The sequence below is a fragment of the Aspergillus nomiae genome, assembly GCF_001204775.2.
Source record: "Aspergillus nomiae NRRL 13137 chromosome Unknown contig00235, whole genome shotgun sequence".
NCBI classification, from domain to species: Eukaryota; Fungi; Ascomycota; class Eurotiomycetes; order Eurotiales; family Aspergillaceae; genus Aspergillus; species Aspergillus nomiae.
The window spans coordinates 15228-38080 of NW_015378290.1; the positions used below are offsets into that span (position 1 = coordinate 15228).

General features: G+C 47.6%; 8 protein-coding genes across 8 annotated transcripts; 6 read left to right on the forward strand and 2 right to left on the reverse strand.

Moving 5' to 3' along the window:
- Positions 1-101: 101 nt before the first annotated feature.
- On the forward strand, positions 102-1232 carry ANOM_005339 (HIT family protein; the record flags this gene model as incomplete). The annotated part of the gene is made up of 6 exons (XM_015550596.1): positions 102-199; positions 330-412; positions 590-658; positions 819-911; positions 990-1004; positions 1125-1232. The coding sequence occupies exons 1-6, from the start codon at positions 157-159 to the stop codon at positions 1230-1232; spliced, it is 411 nt and encodes a 136-aa protein (XP_015404902.1). The 5' UTR covers positions 102-156.
- Positions 1233-1816: 584 nt separating this feature from the next.
- Positions 1817-3450, reverse strand: ANOM_005340 (CRAL-TRIO domain-containing protein; the record flags this gene model as incomplete). The annotated part of the gene is made up of 5 exons (XM_015550597.1): positions 1817-2386; positions 2442-2541; positions 2593-2634; positions 2687-3028; positions 3082-3450. 5 exons carry the CDS (start codon positions 3448-3450, stop codon positions 1887-1889), a joined length of 1353 nt encoding a protein of 450 aa, XP_015404887.1. The 3' UTR covers positions 1817-1886.
- Positions 3451-4215: 765 nt separating this feature from the next.
- ANOM_005341 (DASH complex subunit DAM1) lies at positions 4216-5089 on the forward strand (the record flags this gene model as incomplete). Its single annotated transcript, XM_015550598.1, has 3 exons — positions 4216-4626; positions 4677-4834; positions 4909-5089. Coding segments are annotated over 3 exons (690 nt in total), but the record flags the coding sequence as incomplete, so codon positions are not given.
- A 788-nt stretch (positions 5090-5877) lies between these two features.
- Positions 5878-8295, forward strand: ANOM_005342 (putative ubiquitin C-terminal hydrolase Ubp8). The gene is made up of 7 exons (XM_015550599.1): positions 5878-6333; positions 6395-6631; positions 6682-6789; positions 6843-7171; positions 7224-7652; positions 7703-7906; positions 7987-8295. Exons 1-7 carry the CDS (start codon positions 6282-6284, stop codon positions 8101-8103), a joined length of 1476 nt encoding a protein of 491 aa, XP_015404891.1. The 5' UTR covers positions 5878-6281; the 3' UTR covers positions 8104-8295.
- A 733-nt stretch (positions 8296-9028) lies between these two features.
- ANOM_005343 (40S ribosomal protein uS14) lies at positions 9029-9627 on the reverse strand (the record flags this gene model as incomplete). Its single annotated transcript, XM_015550600.1, has 4 exons — positions 9029-9175; positions 9244-9286; positions 9394-9417; positions 9489-9627. Coding segments are annotated over 4 exons (306 nt in total), but the record flags the coding sequence as incomplete, so codon positions are not given.
- A 1605-nt stretch (positions 9628-11232) lies between these two features.
- On the forward strand, positions 11233-12084 carry ANOM_005344 (alpha/beta hydrolase; the record flags this gene model as incomplete). Its single annotated transcript, XM_015550601.1, has 1 exon — positions 11233-12084. The coding sequence occupies one exon, from the start codon at positions 11233-11235 to the stop codon at positions 12082-12084; it is 852 nt and encodes a 283-aa protein (XP_015404894.1).
- A 4786-nt stretch (positions 12085-16870) lies between these two features.
- Positions 16871-18843, forward strand: ANOM_005345 (Ytp1 family protein; the record flags this gene model as incomplete). Its single annotated transcript, XM_015550602.1, has 4 exons — positions 16871-17138; positions 17203-17849; positions 17911-18612; positions 18664-18843. The coding sequence occupies 4 exons, from the start codon at positions 16871-16873 to the stop codon at positions 18841-18843; spliced, it is 1797 nt and encodes a 598-aa protein (XP_015404893.1).
- Positions 18844-21658: 2815 nt separating this feature from the next.
- Positions 21659-22676, forward strand: ANOM_005346 (dienelactone hydrolase family protein). Its single transcript, XM_015550603.1, has 3 exons — positions 21659-21773; positions 21858-22301; positions 22369-22676. Exons 1-3 carry the CDS (start codon positions 21686-21688, stop codon positions 22569-22571), a joined length of 735 nt encoding a protein of 244 aa, XP_015404889.1. The 5' UTR covers positions 21659-21685; the 3' UTR covers positions 22572-22676.
- The last annotated feature ends 177 nt before the right edge of the window (positions 22677-22853 follow it).

A 22853-nucleotide genomic window follows, 5' to 3' on the forward strand; every position in this document is an offset into this window, starting at 1 on the left:
CCTGTTCCATACGGGAAGATCCCCCGTCGCGTTCCGCCTCCCAAGTTGCAACCCCGCATCAGCAAGCATAACACTTTTCTTCAATTTCGATTTCGATTCCTCAGTGTACCCTTACTATATACCTCATACCATAATACAAAACACTGCTATACCAACATGTCTTCCTCTGCCGCCTGTATCTTCTGCAAGATCATCAAGGGTAATGACTATCCAATGCCATTTTAGACTTTCTACATTCTATAGCATTTGTTTTGCCCCAACTTCGTCATGGGTGAAGCTCCTCGAGCAATAATGGCAGCCGTTTCTAACATACGTACGGACAACAACAGGTGATATCCCTTCCTTCAAGCTCTTCGAGAGCGACAAGATCTTCGCTTTCCTTGACATCCAGCCTCTGAGCCGTGGCCACGCGGTAAGTGTTCACTCCTTGAATGTTGTCTACTATTTTATCCCCGCACGGCAATCCCAACTCTCAGCCACCCTCTATCGAGGCGAAGATGCTCGCCTTAAATTCCATCCAACAACCGCCTCCAGATCATATGTATTCCTTCTAGTCATGTAAACCGCAACGCTAACAAACGAATAACAGCTCATAATCCCCAAGTTCCACGGCGAAAAACTCACTGATATTCCCGACGAGTACCTCAACGAAGTTTTGGTATGTGACCACCCAACCCGGACCGGGCTCGCCTTAAATAAGGTCCCAGCACCTGAGGACCTTGCGAGAAGAGCCTTGCACGGGGAACCCAATCATCCCCCACAGCTTCAGGCCTCTCACAAACCGAACGAGCTAACCACGCATGACTTGTATTGAATAGCCCGTCGCAAAGAAGCTCGCCAAAGCCGCCGACGCCACGGACTTCAACGTCCTCCAGAACAACGGCACGATCGCTCACCAGGTTGTTCCACATGTATGTCCAAACCCTTTCCCCCTCCTGATGGGGCTAAATGTTGCTGATTTTGTGGATGCTTTGCTAACTCGTTAATAGGTTCATTTCCATATGGTACGTTAGCTTGGCTCGTTTTTTGGGTTGACAGGAACCACTTTCCTCAATTTCGATTCTGAAACGGCCGCCGCTCCGGTATCTGCTTTATGGAACCGAGGCTAATCTAATTCGTTGCAGATCCCCAAGCCTAATGAGACGGAGGGTCTCGGTGTCGGCTGGCCCGCCCAGGCTACGGACATGGACAAGCTCAAGGCTCTCCACGAGGAACTCAAGTCCAAGATTTAGATGTCACAATGGCTGTGTATACTCCGTGCCGTGTCACTAGACCTGATTTGAAAGCGTCTGGTGGCACTTGTATCACGTTTCTCCTGGTGACACCGCATCTGATATATATCCTTGGTCAATAAAAGATTACATTAACTCTTTGTGTAAGCTATGGCTGGCTTGGTTTGTTGTAACCCGTGCAGAAAGGAGAGCGAGAATGTTGTTCTTCGAGCGGTGTGTAGCATAGCAGCTGAGCGGTTTCATTCGTAATGGAGTGGGCAACCCTTGAGTTCCACTTCGATTTCATCTGATAAATGGACGGTTTCATTGATGTCCATGCTCCTTTGGCAGGTATTCCCGAGTCTAAAAATAGTGCCCTGGGCTTGTCTCAATTTTGGTAAGATGTAAGATGTAAGATCATTGCTTCATGCGGCAGTTTCTCCGAAGATATCTGCAGCTTTAGTATTGGGCTGCAGATAGGGCAGGGATAGAGTTGACAAACTTAGTCCATTGGGTCAGATACATTACGCCTTGTATAGGAGAAAGAAGAATACATTTACTCATTCTGACAGACGGCATTGTATAAGCAAATCCCATTATATACAAGAAACATGCATGATCCGAATACCTAAATGGCCTTCTATCAATGAAATCTAAACACCTGGAAACCCCGATCTAGTGGGAGGTGCCATTCGTGGCACCGTTCGTAGTAGTTCCGTTCGCTTTGGCTTCAGCCGGATAGAAATCAATCTTTCCTCCGCCCTGGAGAACGTTCAGTCTGTCGTACAGCGAGGTAGCGCGAATGTACGGGTCGAGCTGCCAGTATTGGACCCTCAATCGCTCAATGAGCGCCTCTCTCTTCTCCACCACTGCCTTGGTGGCCGCCTCGTCCTTCTTCCTGCTGACCGTGATCCACTCAATCGTGGTATCTTGGAGGTCTTGAGCAAGCTGTTGTCTTTCCTTGATCAACTCATCCCGCTTGGCTGTATCTTCCATCGTTTTATTTTCATCAGCCTTGGGCTCGACATAGCTGTATTCCCAGTCCTCATCGCCCTCAAGCTCCTTATAAATGCGATCCTTGGGGATGAATTTCTCAAGGTCAGAGATATTCTTGGTGAAGTTGATCTTGGATGCAACCACGGGATCAAGCCAGCCCTTGATGATATTCCAAATTCCTATACAGCATATGTTAGATAGAGGCTTATTAACAACGCAGAAGAGGATACGAACCGGAGAAGATCCAAGGGGCTTTGTGGATAAGCACAACTCCAAGGCATTCGGGATAATTAGCTTCGAAGCACTTGATCATAAATTTAACTGGATGATAGTCCTAGTGTATGTTAGAAAACGTTCGTATGTAGACCAAAAAAGGGATACATACCATGTTTGCTAAAGAGAAGTTGGTCATGTCGAAGACAACACACTACCTCAGGTTAGCTGTTTGGATTCCGCTCATGCAGGAATAGGAAACTTACGGCTGTTTCAACTGGAGGCGAGAGCATCATCCGGGCAGATTCAATAGTGTACACAGTAAACCGATCCAAGGTATCCGTGCCCTGATCGGCCTGCTTGTGCAAGCGCACTCTGATAACGCAGATAGGCCGTCCATCTTTGTCAACACCGTGGATGTAGCCCTTGCCCATGCGCATCTGCTCCAGGAACTCTTCGCCCTTTCTCTTCTCTTCAGGGTCAGAGCTCTTCGATTGCTGTAGGGCAGCCAGTTCGCCATTCTTAACAATATCATCGTCGACCTTCACATCCTGCAATCTCCACCTGATTGTGGAGACCAGCATGATGAGTGCTTTCTTGATATCCCACTTGCGCGCCCGAAGGAAACGCAGAAGCAGGAGTCGGGGTTATCTTGCTTCACCATGTTCCACAGTGTAACCCGAATCTCCTCAGGCTTCATGTCGGTAATTGCTTGCTGGAATTCTTTGGACTGTCCATACTTGTCATCTCCATCGGTGATGTTGATGGAAGCAATGCTATTTGTAACACCGTTCGTTGGGGTGTCCTCCTCCTCGTCATTGCTCTTTCCACCAAAGAAGGTGAACCTCCGCTTTGGTGCCGCTTTCTTCTGGGACGACGGGCTTGGGGGCGCGGCGACATCGCCATTCGTTTCAATTCCCTCCACGTTAACGCCGCATACCTTCAGCAGCAGGACCCAAAACTCCTGAAGTTTGACTTCCTGCTCTGGGGTGAGGTTGCCCACGGTTCCGGGGGCAGCTTGGATAGGCATTGTTTTAAGGGTATCTATTACACCGAGAAAGGGAGGCTTGTCTTGATCAAATTCCGGAGGGTCCGAAATGAGTTGGGAATCGATTCCGGGATGACGGTATTTATCTTGCAGCCAGGTCGCTCCACAGACAATAGCTAATGTGAATGTGATCGCCCAAAAAGATGAAGCCTTCCTCGGTTCGTTAGGAGGTGATACTGGTAAAGTGGAGAAAGGGCGTTTGGGTGGATTCGACGCAATTAAAAAGCACGAACTTGTACCCAGGTGTTTCGGGAAGATCTGTGCACTGGCAGAGTAAGATGAGACAGATTGGATGGATCTGGCCGAGGAAAGTAAGAGACGGCGGCGCAAGAACCAACCAGTATGCATGTGCTATTAGCAAATGACAAGACGATAACAACTTTTTGGTGTTCCCCTCTTTCGTTATTTGAAGTGAGACAGACGAAGATCCAACCCCTGAAAAAGTTTGATTGAACCGGGGATATGCGGGGAATTTCACAAAATAAAAAAAAAAAGAGGAGGCAAAAGGGAGTTCCGGAGAGAAGCTAAGAAAGGGTCGCCTGAGGGTCTTCCCCCCTGAGCCACCGGCGCCACTAAATTTAGGGCCTGGCCGCCTGAGGCAACTGCCGTCGGTCATTCGGCTCCAGCGCAAAAGCGGGGGATCAACAGACGGCGTCAACAAAACAAAATCCAATCTACCATCCACACGCCTTCCCATTATCGGTGCCCCGATATTAATTGGTCACCTTTCCCCCCCAGATTTCCAGATTTGAGGCACTTCGCACTCCTTACCCAATTCGTCTTATCACGCCTTGCGTCACTTCCCCATTGTACCTCGGAATTTTCTCTCTCACACCTATGGATCCTACTGCTTTTTCCCGATCGTCTTCGCGTCCAAGGCCTTCATCCAGGCCCACGACCCCTCTGCGACCGAGTTCCCGGTCGTCATTACGTGAAGCACATGGCTATGGAGGCAGTATCAGCAACGCAGGCTATACCCAACCTGCGATCAATGCGCTCGAACCACAGTTTGCAGAGCTCGCAGACTCCATGGCTGATCTCGAGGCCAACTTTATGCACCTCCAGTTGATGCACGAGAGTCTTACACGCTTCAGCGAGAGCTTTGCCAGCTTTCTTTATGGCTTAAACATGAACGCTTTTTGTGTGGATTTTCCAGAGGTATGGCGACGCGATACCAAACATCTTACAAAACTAATCAACGGGTGCAGGCTCCGATCCCCGTATCATTTAAACGCGCCAAACAAGCGGAGGCTCAGAAAGGTATTGACGTCGCACTACATCTGACAGGAATTTATGGCACTAACACTCTCCAAGAAGCTGAAGTGGAGCAAAATCGGCCGGCTAATGAAGGCGAAACGACATTCATGTGGGTCATTGATTGTTTCTCATGACTACATACTATATTTGATGGATTTTGCTGATGAAGGCGTCATATTCCAGGACTACTGACACCACTTTTGTTGAAAATCCCTCAAGTGCAATCTCCCCCAAACCGGTACGCAAGACTCCTGCTTCGTCGCGGGGCACCACAAGAGGGTCTAGTACTCGTGGTCGTTATACAACGAGAGGCACTAGTCGGGCTCGTCCGAGCGCGCTGCCAAGGGGTAGAGGGCTGCGGTGAATATCAGTGATGAAAACTTCATGATCCTTCTCGATGGACCGACTCGGAAGTGTACGAACATGGCCCTGTCAATTCCTTGGCTCGTACAAAGGGTACCTATCGCTAGCCGGCATACCATCGGCATTTCATGGCGAGACCCGACAAACTCACGCAGCGCAATGAGCTAAGGGAGTGGTTGATCCATGCTAGAGAGTCCAATCGGGACTTCCCCGGGAGACAATCTATTCTAGTCACCATGCTTTGGTTTCTGACCGACCAACTACTTGGACATACGAGGACAGCTCTATATAAGGGCTAAAACTTAGAGAGACATCCGAGTCAGCAAATTCCTGTACCTAGTACTGCCATCTAACTTCAGTAGATTCTAGTCTAGGTATTCATGTCTCAAGGTGAATCAGAATAAGTTCTTGCCGGAGTGACTATCTAGTCACTGACCACTTCCATGTCAAGGATAGAATTACAGACGATCGTAAATCAATACATTTACTAGTATCCTGTAAAGTGACGGCGTTCGGGACCATGTGGTGAGACTATAGGTAGCATATCGATACGTACCGTATTTCTCGGATCAAATGCAATCCCGGTTTCTTATCGCGCAACCCTTGCGGGAGAAAAAAAAAGGATCTTTCAATCTGTCATGGCCTCTGCGTTTGTCACCAGCGCCAATCGCCATTTCAAGGTCTCTGCGGAAATATTCTCAAGAACCATACTAGGGCTGTCTTATATCACATTTATATAATAACCATATCCCTTCGTTCGGGGCTGTTGCTCAGTCTAGAGACAGAACCCGGTCTTACGGAGTTAAGGACCTTACTTATCTGGGGTAGCGTTCGGGACGGAGCCGACGACGGAACACAGAAGTCGCCGCGCAAACCATTTGCGGTCACCACATCCAGTTCAGACACTCTCGAATTGCTGCAGTTCAAAGGCCTTTTATTTGTTGGGAGCAGGCCTCCGAGAATCATGATGCTGATGTGATACAGCCAAGGTACTTGACGGCGTTTAAATCCATGGATTTCCATTGTACTTGCAGCTGAAGCCAACGTCACTCTCTTCCATCTATGCGAAGGATCCCTTGGCACCTACTGTGATATACCTACAATCGTTCTTCGGTGTCGCGGGCTTATCCTTGGCTGCACAGCTCTTTTGATACGTCTGGTACAACATATAATCCCCTTAATCCCACCTCGCAATGGCTAGCGTAGCTTGTGTCTCGCTCCTCTCCGAGGCTGAGTTTGGTTGCGGTATGCGGTCACCCTGGAAGTTCCTAGAACTTGTCTTTAATAATGCTAACTTGCCTGGAAGAGCATCTTACGGCGCAACTCTCCCAGGACGGAGGTGCGGGTGACCAGTTCAGGGCATCATTTATCAAGACACATAATGCTTTGGCTCCTCGATCCAAATCTGGGGAGTCGGCTACTACACAGAAAGGCCTACGTACAACCAGCTTTTTAAAACCAAAGTACATGTGCTTGACCTGCTCCGATCCATTCATAAATGGTGACCGAAAGGCCCATACAGAAAAGACCGGTCATCAATTCTGTGAGTATGTCAAGCTTGTAACCAAAGCCACTGGCTGACTGTTGCCTCAGACATGGAATCAAGAAGTCGCACGCTATTCTGTCAGGGATGTGGAGACTTCGTTTATGACTATGGCCTTGAGAGACTAAGATCATCAACAGCAGAAAGCACGCTAAAACGTATGGATGCCACCCTGCCCGTGAGGTTTCACTCATTGCTAAATTCTATCCAGTTGCTCAAAAACGTCGGTTTAGCGAAAGCTCGACCGACGAGCTATACGTCAGGAGTAATGCAAACAAGCGTTCTTGTGCAAAGCAAGGTGTCAGGGGGCTATTCAACCTCGGACAAACATGCTATCTGAATGTTATTCTCCAGACGCTCCTTCATGACCCAATCCTCAACACTTACTTTCTAGGAAGCGGACATCAATCACATGACTGCACCATGTCTGATTGTATAGCGTGCGCTGTTGCAGAGGCATTTGCGGACTTCAACAGCAGTGACAAGGCAGAAGGGTTTGCAGCCCTGAACCTGCTTTTGGCCTCGTGGCGTGCAAGCTCTGTACGTCATTTCTCTTTTAAAAGCAACGCGAGAATCAACTAACTGACTCTAGCAGGCCTTAGCGGGATATCAGCAACAAGATGCACATGAATACTACCAGTTTCTTGTCGACAAACTACACTCTAGTACTGACGGACACCACGAGAACCATGAGAAAGGCTGCCCTTGCTTTTTCCACAAGACATTTTACGGCAAGCTCCGAAGTAGCGTAACATGTGACAAGTGTGGAAATGTCACACGTACGGACGATCCCATGGTGGATCTAAGTTTGGATGTCCAGGTGCAGGCGAAGAAGCGCGCCATGGGCGGTGCTAGGGCCTCGTCCCCTCCGACGTTGAGCGGATGCCTGGAAAGCTTCACATCCCCTGAAAAACTAATGGCAGGCGTTTACAACTGCAGTGGTTGCGGTGGGAGCGCTCAAAAGGCCACGAAACAACTACGCATTAAGAAATTGCCGGCAATTCTATGTATGCAACTAAAGGTAAGTCGCTACATTGAGCCTCACCAAACTCTTGATTGATTTTATTGCAGCGCTATGAACATACATTTTCAGTCTCCGAGAAGCTGGAGGGCCGCATAGACTTCCCACTGTCTATCAACATGCTCCCGTACACAACCAACCCCAACTCCCGCGCGGATAAATCGAGATATATCTATGACCTTTCATCTGCCGTGGTGCATAAAGGGAAATTGGATGCAGGGCATTACTACGTCTACTGCCGGCAGGGTGATGAGGTTTGTTTCCCCTCTACCGTAACTGGTCACCATCCGTGAACATGCAACTGTGAAATGCGGACTATCACTAACATGAATAGTGGATACTCTTCAACGATGACCAAGTCACGTCTGTGACCGAGGCCGATGTCCTCAGTGCCGATGCATATCTTCTCTTTTACAACCTTCGGTCCTTAGCTAGTGCTCCATCGCAGTAGTAGGACCTAGATTTACCACATTGTAATGTGGACTAGTTGCTCATTGCATACTTCTTTTTTGGCCTGGAGTCCATGGGCATGGGTTTATATCTTTGTTTGCAATATGCATGTGAATTAGTTAGGTCATTGTTGTAGGATCAACCTATTAGTATAGAAAACTAAACCATTGCATGACCAGTGTCATTGGATCGAAGTGTCCATACATGTTGACAATCTACATATTTCACGCAAAGGTTCACCAGACACTTCCTTCTACTGGTATAGACAAGATGCAAACTATCCAAGGCATACCATGACGTCTGGATATATAAGCAATTCGACTAGTGTCCCAAAGTCCAGTAATCTACCGCTGCTGGGTACCTTATCAAGGAACACCCCAGAGTAGGCGACATAGTCTTTCCATGATTTGTAACCGGTCCTGATAGCACAAAGTTCTACCTCGATCATTACGGACACTACAAACCAACATGGCAGTGCGAACAGCATGTGCTCATTAGATCTTTCAGTCATCGACCAGCGCGTCTGGAGTTGTGGAAGAAAGAGAATAAAGAGAGCCCAGGTAATAAATTCCAGAAAAGTTCCTCATTTCAATCCATGTATGAATTGGGGGAAAAGAAAAAAGGGTTCGACATGACACCTTTAATAAATTGTCAACACCGGCATCCGTGCATGATTTTCCTCCAACAACTTTTATTATTCCATATCTGTTTTCCCCGTCGGAATCCCAAGCGAATCGAATCGGTGGTCCGTTCCGCTATTTCCCAAGGTTGTTACCGAGCGCCGAGGACGTGACGAATTTCGTGAACAGGAATTTCCAGTTGGTATTTGATTTAACGGTACTGTAGTGGGTAGCGTTAGTGATAGGGTTTCTTTCTTTCTCTATCTGCACTCCCCAGCTCCAACGGTGTTCCCATGTTTTTCTTTTTTATATATTCTTCCGGGTATTCCTTTCTTTCGTCGTGGTTGCTGGGGGTTGCGGGTGGTAATCTTCAATCGCGCAGGCCATGTCACGAACCTTGTGGAAACCGATGTCCTGAGACTTCTCACGGAAGCACTGACGGCAGATGTTCATCTATAAAACCCCGTATCAGTTTCAAACATCCCAACACAACTCTTCAGAGATCGATATATTCCACATACACCGTACTTGCGGATAAGACCAGCGCGGTGGGTGCAAACGCGGCTAAATCGTCAAAAAAACCACACAATCAGTCCCAAGCTGTCCCATCACCGAAGTTCCCATCGTCGTCCAAATGGGGGGTTGAATTGCGGTTTCAAGCCTTCACATACCATCCACGGGAGCCCTTGCCGTACCTATCGCACCACCATTAGCCAAAATGTCTTTTTTATCGTCATCACGGGGGAAAAATGGGGGGTGTCCTTACTTGCGAGGGCGGCTGTACCACACGGACTCGTGAGTCATCTTGAATTGATTCGACGGCGAGGAAAACCTGACGGGTTGACGGTGTTTGGGCAGGCGGGTTGTCGTCGCTGGGCGGTTGTGGTTGAACGGAGACGAATGTTAGGGTTGGAAAATCCGTTGTGTGCTTTCTCTGTTCCCGATTCGGACCAGCTCGCTTGAGCGGCGCTAAACTTTGTTGGGCTGCGGGTTAGGATAAGATGGTCATGTGATGCCGCGTCTTGCTGGCTTGGGTTTAGTTCGCTCTCTTTTTATCGGGTTCTGGGGATCGGCGGGCGTATGTTTCTCCGCTTTCTATTTACTTTATTAACTACCGAGTCAGTAACTACTATGCTAGGTAGATGCTAGTCTTTGCTTCATCTAATGTTGATTCATTTTATGTATATGAATATATGGTCCAGCCGAGCGACTTGGTTGCCTGAGTAGTCAGGCGTTGTTTGACATGATTCAGGTCCATTTGGACTGATTAGCGCTTCGCATCTGTGTTGACAGAAATCCGGTGCTTGACTATACATGATGCACGGAGAGAAACCAACAAACCCAATTCTGCAAGATCCTGTTTAACACGCCGAAGAAGAGACCTTCACCAAAGTCAACAAGCTTAACCTCCGATAATATAAGCGCTAAAGTTAAAGCATATCTTTCCATGAAAATGGCTGGTCTCCCAGAACATCAACTCAAAATTTATCCTACATTATGAAAAGCGTTCGGCGACTCGGCTGTGAAATCGGCAATGCCGGTCTTTAGCAACTCAAATCATCCGTCCGAGATAGTGGATATGAATATCGGATTCCAGAGGATGTCGAGATTATGCAGTCGTTAAGCGCAGCATAAATAGAAACATCTGATGAGGGAGCGAGCCCAGAGTTGTCTAGTATTGTTGACAGACTCAACATATTGGTCGTCTTTAATGATGTCATTTGCATCTGGGATCCACTGGCGTGTTTGGTCTCTCTTCGGAGCTTGTGCTGAGAGTCTCCATAATATTGACATAAGTCACATCTCAATGTTGGATTATATTAAACATCAGCACCAGATGACCCATCACCGGGCATACATGGCGTCCTTTAATGGATAAACAGTAAATGGATCTTCCTGTTCATGTTGCGAGTCCCTAGCGGACCGCTAGATACGAAATAGAATATCTAGAGCCCAAAATATTTCGATTAGATAACAGCTGGAAGGCATTGTGGGCAAGTACAGCCACTTACCTGATCCCCCAGCCGAAGAACCTATTACCAATAGCACGGCGTCAATATATTCCTTGCATTCAACAAACAACGTACCAGGACCGTGCAGATTGGAATACTAGATTCTTATGTAGAAAATAATCACCAAGTGTTTTTTTCGCATGTTGATCCCCACGCCCGAAACATAATGATGGCCATTGCTCTCCAATTGCAGCATTCAAGCCTAAGTGGTCTTTCAGGCTGCCAGAGGAGAATCACAGCAATCCTTGACTGGAAAATATATGGCTGGTAAACGGGGTATTGGGAATAGGTGAAAGCATTGAATACAATTACACCTGTTGTAATCTCGGTGTATGGCCAAAACCGTTGATTTGATGCTGCGCAGTTGGTGTGGCTGAATTAGCCTGTACTATATACCAGTGTACAACTTGATGCGGATTGCGGGGTATAAAAGCGGCGAAGTACCTGCTGGAACCCTCGAACTTACAAACACCAACCCAAATATTATACAACGAAAGAATGGAATTTCCTGAGCCTCACATCCACTTACCGCGAGGTCCGCACACGCACACAGTCATCCTGCTCCATGGCCGCGGCAGTAATGGACCTGAGTTCGCCGAGGAGCTCTTCTCCTCCATAACCTCCAAGGGCCACAATTTGGCCTCTTGCCTCCCGAACTGGCGTTGGGTATTTCCCACCGCTCGCAATTGTTGGAGTGACAGGTTCCAGGAAGAACTGTGTGCCTGGTTTGACGCATACTCCTTGGACGACATCCATGAACGACAGGAGCTGCAGACTGCCGGTTTGAGGGAGTCGGTCACCCACATCCTGGGCATCCTGCACCACGAGATAGGTATCCTCGATGGGAAGACCGACCATATTTATCTTGGAGGTATTAGTCAGGGAATGGCAACCGCCTTATGGACATTGTTCTGTGCCACCAACCAGATCCACCAGCCACTTGGTGGCTTTGTGGGTTTTTGCGGCTGGTTGCCGTTTGCACGACAGGTAGAAGAACTGGTTCAAAGTTCGCAGGAAAGCCGTGCTATCGATGCCCTCAGCGAACAGCCGATACAACGTTCAGTGGCTAGTTTCTTTCTCAACACAATCTTCGGTTCCGAGGCATCGCAGACAAAGGAAACCATCGACACCTTGATCTTATCAACGCCTGTATTTTTAAGCCACGGGACCGACGACGACTGGGTGTCCGTGGACCTGGGTCGACAAGCAGCTCGAGTCTTACAACATATCAAAATCCCTGTTCAGTGGCATGAGTTCACTGGGGCGGAGGGGGACGGCCATTGGGTCAAGGAGCCTGAGGGGTTTGACCAGATTCTTCACTTTCTCGAGGCATGCTCCAGTCACACTTAGTCAAGCCACTTGTGCAACGAAACATTCTACCTGGTCCTTGTCAGGTATCATAAACATAAGAGGACGAAATGATAGCTCTACTACATGTCAGTGATACATGAAGTCTGCGTAGATGCAACACATTATGTTCCAGCACTCAGGGCCGCTTGTGATAGCTTTTGAGGCTTCAGTTTCTCCGTCAATCATCAGCGTTGCTGTACTTAAAATGTCAATGAAAGCTGCAATTAGACAGATCCCAGCTGCACAGGAAAGAATGGTGTGCTTCATAGAAGACCACGATATCACGTGGGACACTAGCTGCATTCGAAAAAATGGAAGCACATCCCGATATTCAAAACGCGAACGAGTAAACAACACATGCATACAAGAACAAAAGACGATTCCACTTCAAAATCTTCTAGATCCCATCCACCAAAAGACCCATCGAAACCCCACTTACATAAGAAAAGTCCCCTAGTTAACTAATTAGCGTCTCGTAGTCGGGAAAGCACGCACCTGAATCTTAGTACACATTAGGTAAAGAATGATCCGTGGAAGGTCCGGCGACTAGGTAGTATCCATCCGGCACAGAATGAATTGACCATGGTGATTGGTGGGGAAGCACTGGCGATCTCGGAGATTGTCCTCACCACACGACGAGCATCAGGTGCCGGATTTCCGATGCAATTACTAGGAAGAGTAAAAATTTTGCGACGATGGAGGGATACTAGAGAAGGGAGTTTGTTCCGTCGGGATTATCACGGATCAGATCGAAGACGGCTTGTGTAAGATTTACGAGTTATTGTGCCGTGTATTTTAATGTGCATAATTCATCTCTTTTGGGGAGGTGTCAGCCCACATTACGTATTTTTCTGGGGATACGTCATGCGGCTGAAATATGTACGTACAAACATACTATGTAGGATGTCAATATCTGCGGAATGAGGCCCCTGTGTCTTACTCTGGTACATTTACAATGCAAGAAAAGTTGGCGGGCAAGAGTTGATACATCATGTGTCTTTGTCAAGGTACACCATAAGACGTCGGCATCCTTGGAGCGGTCCATCGGCACTGGATACGGTTAGTGTAGATGGCTTACAGGGCAGGTAGCGCCCGTTCAGCGCCAATAACCTAAAAGGGTTTGTCTTTGAGTTCCCAATTTAAGGTCAACCCTACTTAGTCGGTGGTTGATCACTCCCGATTCTGTGAGAATTCACCGGCAATGACTTCACGAGTTGCTATCGCTATACCCAAGGATGATAGCAAATATGAAGGACAAGGCTCTTGAGAGCCGTGATCTTATGAGGCTGTAACCATTCCGTCGAGGCCGTTCATTATCGCCAAGCCCATACCCTGGAACTAGTCGAGATAGTGGGTCCCTTGGAGTCGCTAACAGCACGGACAATTTCTGTGATGGATGTATGCATATTCCGTATGTACAAGCCCATCACAACTATGGCTTCATTTCACTCGTTGGTCGTCGTGTGCTTTGTCCAACTCTACACTACTCCGCTAGACACGATACGTACAAGCAAGCCCCTTCTGTCTGCTAGTGATATCCAGACGTCGTCGCCAAGCAAGATTTGCCTTGGAACACCAAGTACTCGAGGGCAACGTTCAGGAACGAAAGAGATCAAGATGAATCATGATGACAAGGGTCAAGGTGAAAATTACTAATAGAGCGGAGCGAATGAGTCACACCACTCGAGCGGAAACGCATAAGCGACGACGACGAAGAGGTGCAGATTATCAAAATTAAATAAAAAAAATTTCAAGAAAAAGAAAGCTCCAGAACCTTTTGAAAACACTAATTCATAATTCCGAAGGAAAAGGCTGTGTGTCCAGCTGGAAAGTGCGTGTGTATACGCTGGTTGTGCCGAGTACATGATGACCAACAGATGGAATGATTTAATTTACTGGGATAGCCATCTTTCTTTTCTTTATTTTGTTTTTTAATTTTTTTTCTCGCAGTTCGGCGTTCTTACGGAAGACCGCGGATGAGACGAGAAGTTGATCCGTTCCAACCAAGAGCCAACCAGCCAGCCAAGGCAGGATCGTCGGTTGGGTTGTCAGATGAGAACACACGGTCACAGGGCAGTAAATGATTAATGAGTCCGTCCATGTCAACGTGCGAGACCCACTTAGTGGATCCCCTTTCTCATCCGAGGGTTGAATGAATTGATGACCGCACTGGTAGATCGACGCTTTGATTGTGATCCTTCGTACATACTAGTACTTCCGTCCTCCGTACCGCCTTGTGGTTGTGTACTCTGGCCCCGACCATCTTATTTGCTGGCCGTCACATTTGCTGTGTCCTTGGCCGTCTGTCGCGGGATGCAAATACGATCTGCCACATAGGCAGTAAGGATTATAGGATTCCTTTATTATACCTAAGAGGAAGCACGTCCTGTCAGTACCAAGAGCCCTCAGCCCCTCACTAATAACCTACCTAGAAAACTTATCCTCCCATGGAGATCCTGTATGATGCCCGTTATAGAAAAAGAGAACAGCGGTGGGCTAGTACGACGCTGCCTGCATCAGAGCGTCATATTACACCATCATAAACAGTTAGCTGTGAGATCAGCCCATAAGGCTTTACCAAAGCTAGGTATAATCCTCCAATAAGCAACATGAAGTGCCTCTCAGCTGGACCAATAACAAGTATGCTCCGGCTAAGTCGCCGACTGTGTGAAGCGACATGGAGTACACGAGGGCAACGTTGTGATAATGGTATGTTGCTTGATCTTCATGCAGAAGAGGGGTATACAAGTCTCGGCCCTAGTTCCGCTTCGAATGCCTATTTAAGCGACCTGACTGGTTGCTGGGATGATCGTCGTGTACAAAAAGAGTTCAACCATTTAGCTTGGTAAAGATATGAGATTGCATAAATTTGGAAGACGCATGATCATCCGCGCTGTTGTTTGAGTGAAAGATATACGGGGTGTAGGTGCCATGTATACCTATTTCGGAGTACAGAGTAGTGTGGATGTCTTTTTCCTAGTAGTACGCATATTCCCCATCCTTAGGGCAACCCCACAAACTCCTGTATGCAAGAAAGGTGGACGGTCGCGCCCATGTTATCGTACATGATATTTAACCTTTAGAAGGCAATGGCAGTAACTGATGAGATTCTAGATAGGAATGTTTACTGTATTGTTTTCACTGCCTCACCGCACCCCTTGGGGGCCACGAAGATTGACAAACAACGCTACCTACACTGGCAAATCACGCCGCTGGCGGTATGTGCTCAGCCTTCTTGCCGAGATCAACTGGTTTATACAACAACAGCTGCCTAACATAAGAGAGGAGAGTAGAGAAGAAAATAGAAATAAGACAAAGAAAAATCCGTGGAGACAAGGTCACGATATTCTTTGTCAGGTGACTGGTCCAAAGCTAAGATTGTTTCAATGTTATTGCCGTGGGCAATAACGAAATGCTGACTCGGTAATTATAGGGGTTTCACTAACTTTGTACCTTAGTTGCCTATGTGTTATTGAGGCCGTTGGTATTTTTTTCCTGTCCTTTGTTGACAGTTTGTCTCTTTATAAATTGTAATGTTGGGTAAGACTATGTTTAGCATGGTTGTCTAGATAGACACCCGAGAAGTAGTGCCTAACCCATAGACTACAGGCTCTAGGCCAGGCGCTAACCAGCCGGTACCTTGGGATGAGGTCATGTCTTTTTCTTTCACGGCACGATGGGAAGAAGCCGGTAGCTCCGAGCATCCGAGAGAGCCATGCCAAGCGCTTTTTTTTCTTGGGGTTTTTTTTTTCTTTTTTTTTCACACCTCCCAATTTTTACATTGCGTCCGCTACTACTCCTTACTCCGTACATCCTTAATCCTTGGCTGCTCCAAGCCTCCAACAAGTACTTTTTGGGAGTTTTGTAAGCGCATTTGATTTCCGTGCGGCCTACAGAATACAAAACCTTGATGATCATCCAGTTTGTATACTTCCGTAATTTACATCCGTAATTCCTTTTCCTTTTCGAGGTCCAGACTTTAATTGCTGTCAACCTAACCTACTCCGTCTACCTATGACACCAACGGTTCCAAACTGCTGGGAGGCAAGTCATGATGACGATGGATTCAGGTATATACCGCTTCATCGAGGCAGAAAATCAACCGGAACGGAGTATATCGACAAGACCGTGATAGTATCACCAAACACCAACAGGTTTATTATTACGGGGTTTGACACACAACAAAAAATGAGAGCATCGGACATCCCATGTCCTTGTTAGCTCGGCGCCTAGCGTGAAGCGTGTTCCCAAAAACTCCACTTTCGGCACACGGAGCTTTGGGGAGCTTCAGTCAATCAGTGACTTTCTTGTTTCCACGGCCCTGTCGGCCTCGCTGCACCTTATCCCCGCCCGCTCCGAAAGAACCGCGAGAGCTCCAGCGAGACAGGCAATACCAGATCATGAATAAGAATTAAAAAGATTGACACGGTCCTGTGGTACCCGCTTCCACAGCTTACGGTGGTCTGGTTGGATTCCATATAATCCTCCTGCATTCTCCCTTCTGTTCCACCTCTTCCTGTCACCCTCCATAGTTCAGCCCTATACTCCTCTAGTGTGTTGCGCCTTCAGGAGCTGGCGCACCACCTGCCATAAAGTTGAATCCTCTCTAGTATCTTCTACTGGTCGCGCCCAGTGCTCATACAGCTCTTTACTTATAAACAAAAATTTCGGGGCTCTCAGTACCGAGACCGGGGTTTCCGGGCCATCCGCTTTGCGACAAGATTCGCATTCAGCTGTCCTTCCCTTCGTGTTCGCTTTATAATCTAATAATACAAACATCGCACCCATGTGGCAGAAAGCTTCTCACGCCGCGATCGCGGCTGCGTCTGTATTCGCTTCCCTCGCCAGTGCTATCCCACATGGAGATGACCACGCCATGGATATGGACATGGGCATGGGCATGGGCATGAACAGCACTCAGAAGCAGCCCGAGTCGCATGCTGATGCAAGCGATGACTCGCCCATGAGCTATTTTGCCTACGGAAAGCATTCGAGCACAATCATGGCTCACATAGCCCTTATGGTTCTGGCCTGGTGCTTCATCCTCCCCGTTGGTAAGAATTCCAGCTCTGTTCTATATGCTCCATTTCTTTTCAGCCACAACTGACAGGTCCGTAGCTGTTATGTTTAGCGTTGCGCGCTCTCGATTTGCACTTCCGTCGCAATTTCTTTTCCTGATCTTCAACGCGTTGGGCTTGCTTCTGGGGATCGTTTACAATAGCCAAACTCCTGATCTATACGAGAACAATGCTCATCACAAGATCGGGTGGATCGCGACATGGGTTATTAGCGCGCAAGTCATCATGTCGCTCATCTTTGCATATGCTGGCAGAGGCGAGTCCGATACGACTTCGTACGAGCGTACTGCATTCCTCCCTGTGTCTACCGACGAGATGGCCGAAACCCCGACGCATCCGACCGGAATTCATCATGAGTATCGTTGGTCCAGAGACAGCGGCCAAGATACAGCGGTCAATTCGGCTTCCCTCCACAGCCGTCCTAGTTCGTCAACTTGCGCATCCCCTTCGGAGGAATATGATACATTCGACAAGCCCGAGGCCCAGCTCCCAGAACAACCCGCTCAGAGCCGTGGTTGGCTACGCGGCACCTTTGTGAACCGCTTCCTCGCGAGCCGTGTGCCCCGTATGGTCTCTAGTCGCGCTCTTCGGATACTCACCATTATCTATTTGGTGATTGACAGAATCATCCTGCCTTTCGGTTTCGTTGCTATCGCTACCGGTGGCGTAACTTATGGTGGTATTATGGTAAGTAGTTTTGCGCATCAGTTGCTATGTGGACATTGCTAATGGATAAATGACAATACAGAGAGGTAGACAAATCTTCAACGGCCTCGCACATTTCATCAAGGGAGGCATCTTCTTTTGGTATGGTTTGTTAACCCTGGGACGATTCATGGGCTGCTGGGCAGATCTCGGATGGGCTTGGAATGTCAAACCGTCGAGTGATATTGTTGGCAAGAGGAAGGCCAAGGTCCCTACCGGTGAATTTACTGAATCTTTTGTGATCTTCCTCTACGGTGCCAGCAACATGTTCCTCGAGCATCTCACCAGTTGGGGCGGCAAATGGACTGCAACAGATCTCGAACATGTGTCCATCTCCATCATGTTCTTCGGTGGGGGCTTGTGCGGTATGCTCTTTGAATCCAAGCGCGTTAAGGGCTGGCTGAACAGCACTGTCCTACAATACCCCTCGAATCTTCGCAGACATGGTCCATCCGACACGGCTTGGCAGCTTCCCGACACTCAAGGCGTTTCTCTCAACCCAATGCCTGCCCTGGTGATTCTTCTTTTGGGTAGCATGATGGGATCCCACCATCAATCCAGCATGGTTTCCACTATGGTACACAAGCAGTGGGGTAACATGTTGGTTGGCTTCTCGTTTGCCAGATGTATGACCTATGTCCTCACGTATCTTAAGCCGCCAACCTCCTATCTGCCTTCTCGTCCACCCACTGAGATTGTTGCCGCTTTCTGCTTGATCTCCGGTGGCTTGATCTTCATGTTGAGTGTAGGTGTTACCTGATTGATGAAAGCATTGAGTCATGCTAACTGTTCCCAGACCCGGAATGTGGTCGAGACCATCGAATTTTACGAGCTCGACGCGATGTTTATCTTCACCGTCACCATGGGAGTGACCGCCTTCATCATGGCTTACGAGATCTTGGCTATTGCCATCAAGGCCTGGGCGGCCAAGAAGGAAACTGCTCCTCAGCTTCCTCCTTTCCAGTTTCCAGCCTGAGTTGAAATGTTTCCGAACCTGAAATGCACGGCCCGCCGTGTCGCTTTATGGGCAGAGGTGCGTGTCCTTCGCACGGGGCATGCCGCGCTCTCTACCTGGACGCGCTTTTCATCGCCCTATCGAAAACTAGGGAATTGAGAAAAAGGAGGAATTAAAAAATGAAAAATGGCAAAAAGAGACAGACATTGAACAGCCTTGTCTTGATTATTGCAGCGATATACCCCCTAAACTATTTGTTTTTGGCCTGGTATCAGAGCTCAAGCTTTCGAGTCGACGGGCATATACCACTGATACCAGAGCTTTGTCCTATGATTTTTGATGTGCCCCTATGCTAATGAATGATATCCCTGATTGCTAATGTGGTGGAGGCTAATGACTGGTTTGGATTTTAATATACATTGCATTGTTTATACTGGTCTTAATGGCCTAGGAATCATGAGTTGCTTGTATATGACATGGGGTGTTTCTTGACCCTGGGAACCACAATACATGCTCGTAGTTTATTGCCATGGAGTAGATCTACTACTGTTAGTATATTGGTGATGAATTTTTCTGAGGCCTGTCTAGTTACCCGATTCAGATGCCGCCGCTTGAATGAGGGCAGCACGTGAGTAACTATCTTCAGAATTGTGTCATTATTAATTAATCTCGGACATACTGGAGTTATACCTCTTTGTGTGGACAAACTGAACCCTGGGGCAAAATGTCATGTCTGTTCAAAAACACAACTCAGACAACTAGCTATCATCTTAAGCAGAATAAATGTTTTATACTCCCACACTTCTAACCCTCTCCAGGGGTAGCAACAGCTTCCACGATTCCTAACCAAAAATTTCAACATCTTTATCATATAGTCAATCCTGTCATGGAACCTTACAACGCATTCCCTTATACGAAGGGCAACACACTCCGCGTATTCTCACATGTTGCTCCTGCCCCAACGCCAGTAACAAGAAATTGCTGTCGTAATGGACGGATTGGAAGAGAAGAACGAGATCGGCTTACTCCTTTGCAAAGATGCATGAAAATCCCCCCTCTTCCTGGCATTATGGGATCTCAATCCGTCAATCTAGAGATAGTTGATCATCTAAAAGTCGGTGATTATCATAACGCGCAAGTCTTTGTCGCCAAAATGCATGAAATCGGGGCTCCCGATCCTCAAAAGGAGGTCGTGGCCAAAGTGTATGATCCTCTCTACTTTGACGATGTGGAAGGGTATCTCAATCCTTTTCTATGTGTGGACAAACACTACACTCATGAGGTGCATGCATATACGTTACTTGCAGATCTTCAAGGAAGCCTTATCCCAAGGTTTTATGGGTCATTTTTGCTAGAAATCCCATTGCCTGGGTCCGAAACACGCGTTGTCCGACTGATCGTGACTGAATACATTCCTGGATTATCCATGCTGCAGGCTCATCCAGAGGATTACCCTTCGCATTCCCGTCAGCAAATCATGAAATCGGTAATAGACTTCGAAAGTCGAGTTTTCCAACGTGACATCGTACTCACCGATTTATGCCCGAGAAATGTGATGTTACTTGACCCTTCTAACTACCCACAAAGGATGATCGTCTTCCTGGACTTTGGAGGGGCGATTTTTGGTCGCACGCTAGACGAACCTATGGCAAAAAACTTAAATATATTGCTTGGTCAATATATAAGTCCCCTTGTGCGGTGGAATTCATCCAGGGCGTTTCTTTTCAATGATTGGATTGATTGGGACTTAAGGCCCTGGATTGAAGCTGAATATGCTCATGAAGCCACGTCTGTCACCCGGGAAATGAGGGATAAGTACTGCCGACGCCGCCCCATTTGAAACAATCACTCTAACTAACGAATTCTACTGTTATGAATAACTGTGAATCATTCAAGTTTGGGAAGGTCGTACTCTACCATCCACCTTGATTTGTCTGCAGTACCCTATATCTTTCAAAGGTTGAGCTAATATTGCTTGTACTGGTCATTGCTGCTGCATGAGATTTGATGCAGGAAGAATAGCAATGCCAGGCTTGCTAGTAGAACTACCATTTGCTACAATTATATGAGAAATCCTTATAAGTCAAATGTCGCTTGTCCTATAAAGGAGTTGTCACTAATCAGTAAATGCGACATCTCTATCAAGCTTGTATCATACCAGTAGTAAACTACGCGTCTACAATCGGGCCTGACCCACTCAGAGATGAAACACTTCTCACTATGTACTATATATACAAAGAGCCGCCCTAGTTAGGGTGGTCTTGGCATTCAGAACCTTCAGAACAGTGTCGACAACAGCAATGGAAGTGAAATCTCACTCTCTATTTTGCACACCTGCGACTCAAGCAACAAGCTCAGACAGCTCACAGCATATGAACCATGACCGCCTTGGGTCGGAGTTAAAAGTAAACGCCGAGCCGAAAAAGCTTAGCCAGACAACCGGCGTTGGTTCCGTGACGTTGCCGGTCGGCAGGTTCCTATGCGTGGTACTCCGTAGTTGACAGCGCCTTGGCAACGTTGTACTGTACAGAGCACAGGTACAAGCTTTCAATCCACTCAGGGTCTCGGTGAATTTGTAGCTGCTAACTCAATAACATCGACGTGGGTTACTTCTCGGGCTCCAGCTGACATTGGAGTATCGACTGGGAGGGTGTAGCTAACCCATGTGCATATCGTATTAATAATGCTGATGGGAAAGTGGGGGAGTGGAGGCACTGGAGGGGTTTTGAAGAGGGGCGGCAGTGTTCCCTCGGAGCTTCGTCGCACCCCCGTGATTCCGCAGCTTTTTATATTTCATAGTAAGAAATTCCTCCAAAACTCCGAGTTAATCATTATCTCATTTACCCATTTCAAAAATTCTAAAATGGCTTCTAACCCCCCTGGACCTTGCTGCGCCACTGGCTTCAAACATGAAGGCAACCCAGTTGGTGAGATCAAGAACGTTAACGGCGGTAAGTTATCCTGCAGCCATACCTTTAAAAAAAAGAAAAGAAAAGAAAAATCATGAACGCAATGGTCTAATCAACATCTCGCAGTCGAAACCTACATTGTCTACCCCCAGGACAAGAACACCGAGAAGGTTATCGTCTTCCTGAGCGATATCTTCGGTATCTATATCAACGCCCAGCTCCTCGCCGACGAGTTCGCCGCCAATGGATACACCTGTGTTATCCCCGACCTTTTCCGGGGAGACGCTATCAAGCTCAGTGACATGGAATCTGGAAAGGCCAACCTCCCCGCCTGGCTCCCCAACCACCAGCCTAGCCACGTCGACCCCGTCGTCGAGTCTACTGTTAAGTACGTCCGTGAGGAATTGGGCGCTAAGCGTGTCGCGGCTGTTGGATACTGCTTTGGTGCCAAGTATGTCTGCCGCCACATGAAAGAAGGCAAGATCGACGTTGGTTTCAATGCCCACCCTTCCTTCGTCACCCACGAGGAACTCGGTGCCATCACCGGTCCTCTGTCCATCGCTGCTTCCGGTAAGTTGGGGCCCTATAATATTGTTGAGACGCATGTCTTCGGTACTAACGAACTCCTCAATAATAGAAATCGATACCATCTTCACTACCCAGCTCCGTCACGAGTCTGAGGAGACCCTGAAGAAGACTGGCCAGCACTGGCAGATCAACCTGTTCAGCGGTGTTTCCCACGGTTTCGCTGTCCGCGCGGACTTGAGCAACAAGCACTTCAAGTTCGCCAAGGAGCAGGCTTTCTGCCAGGCTGTCAACTGGTTCAGGCAGTACCTGTGAACTAAAAGCATAGACTGATAATTACTAGCGTGTTGTATATGTTCACTTCATGCTAATGAATAGATGTGATGAATGATATACTTTGAATATGCGTATGTCTTGAAATACCTAGCCTTGTCATAGGCAGCTTGTAACTTCCACCAAATAAAAAGTTCATATGCATTTTCAAAGCAAGATAGACTAAAAGGACGAGTATTGAAACCGGGAAGTTAAGAGGCTCCACCGCCCATGCTCTTTAATTCTTCACTAACTTCATAGCTATGGTGGATGGTTCTATTCTTA

Bases quoted from the DNA above. Each gene is read 5' to 3' on its own strand.
- ANOM_005342 (XM_015550599.1), top strand. From the start codon at position 6,282: ATGGCTAGCGTAGCTTGTGTCTCGCTCCTCTCCGAGGCTGAGTTTGGT. The intron at 7,653-7,702 runs GTAAGTCGCTAC...ATTTTATTGCAG, and splicing joins TTCTATGTATGCAACTAAAG to CGCTATGAACATACATTTTC. The intron at 7,907-7,986 runs GTTTGTTTCCCC...TAACATGAATAG, and splicing joins ACTGCCGGCAGGGTGATGAG to TGGATACTCTTCAACGATGA.
- ANOM_005346 (XM_015550603.1), top strand. From the start codon at position 21,686: ATGGCTTCTAACCCCCCTGGACCTTGCTGCGCCACTGGCTTCAAACAT. The intron at 21,774-21,857 runs GTAAGTTATCCT...AACATCTCGCAG, and splicing joins GATCAAGAACGTTAACGGCG to TCGAAACCTACATTGTCTAC. The intron at 22,302-22,368 runs GTAAGTTGGGGC...CCTCAATAATAG, and splicing joins TCTGTCCATCGCTGCTTCCG to AAATCGATACCATCTTCACT.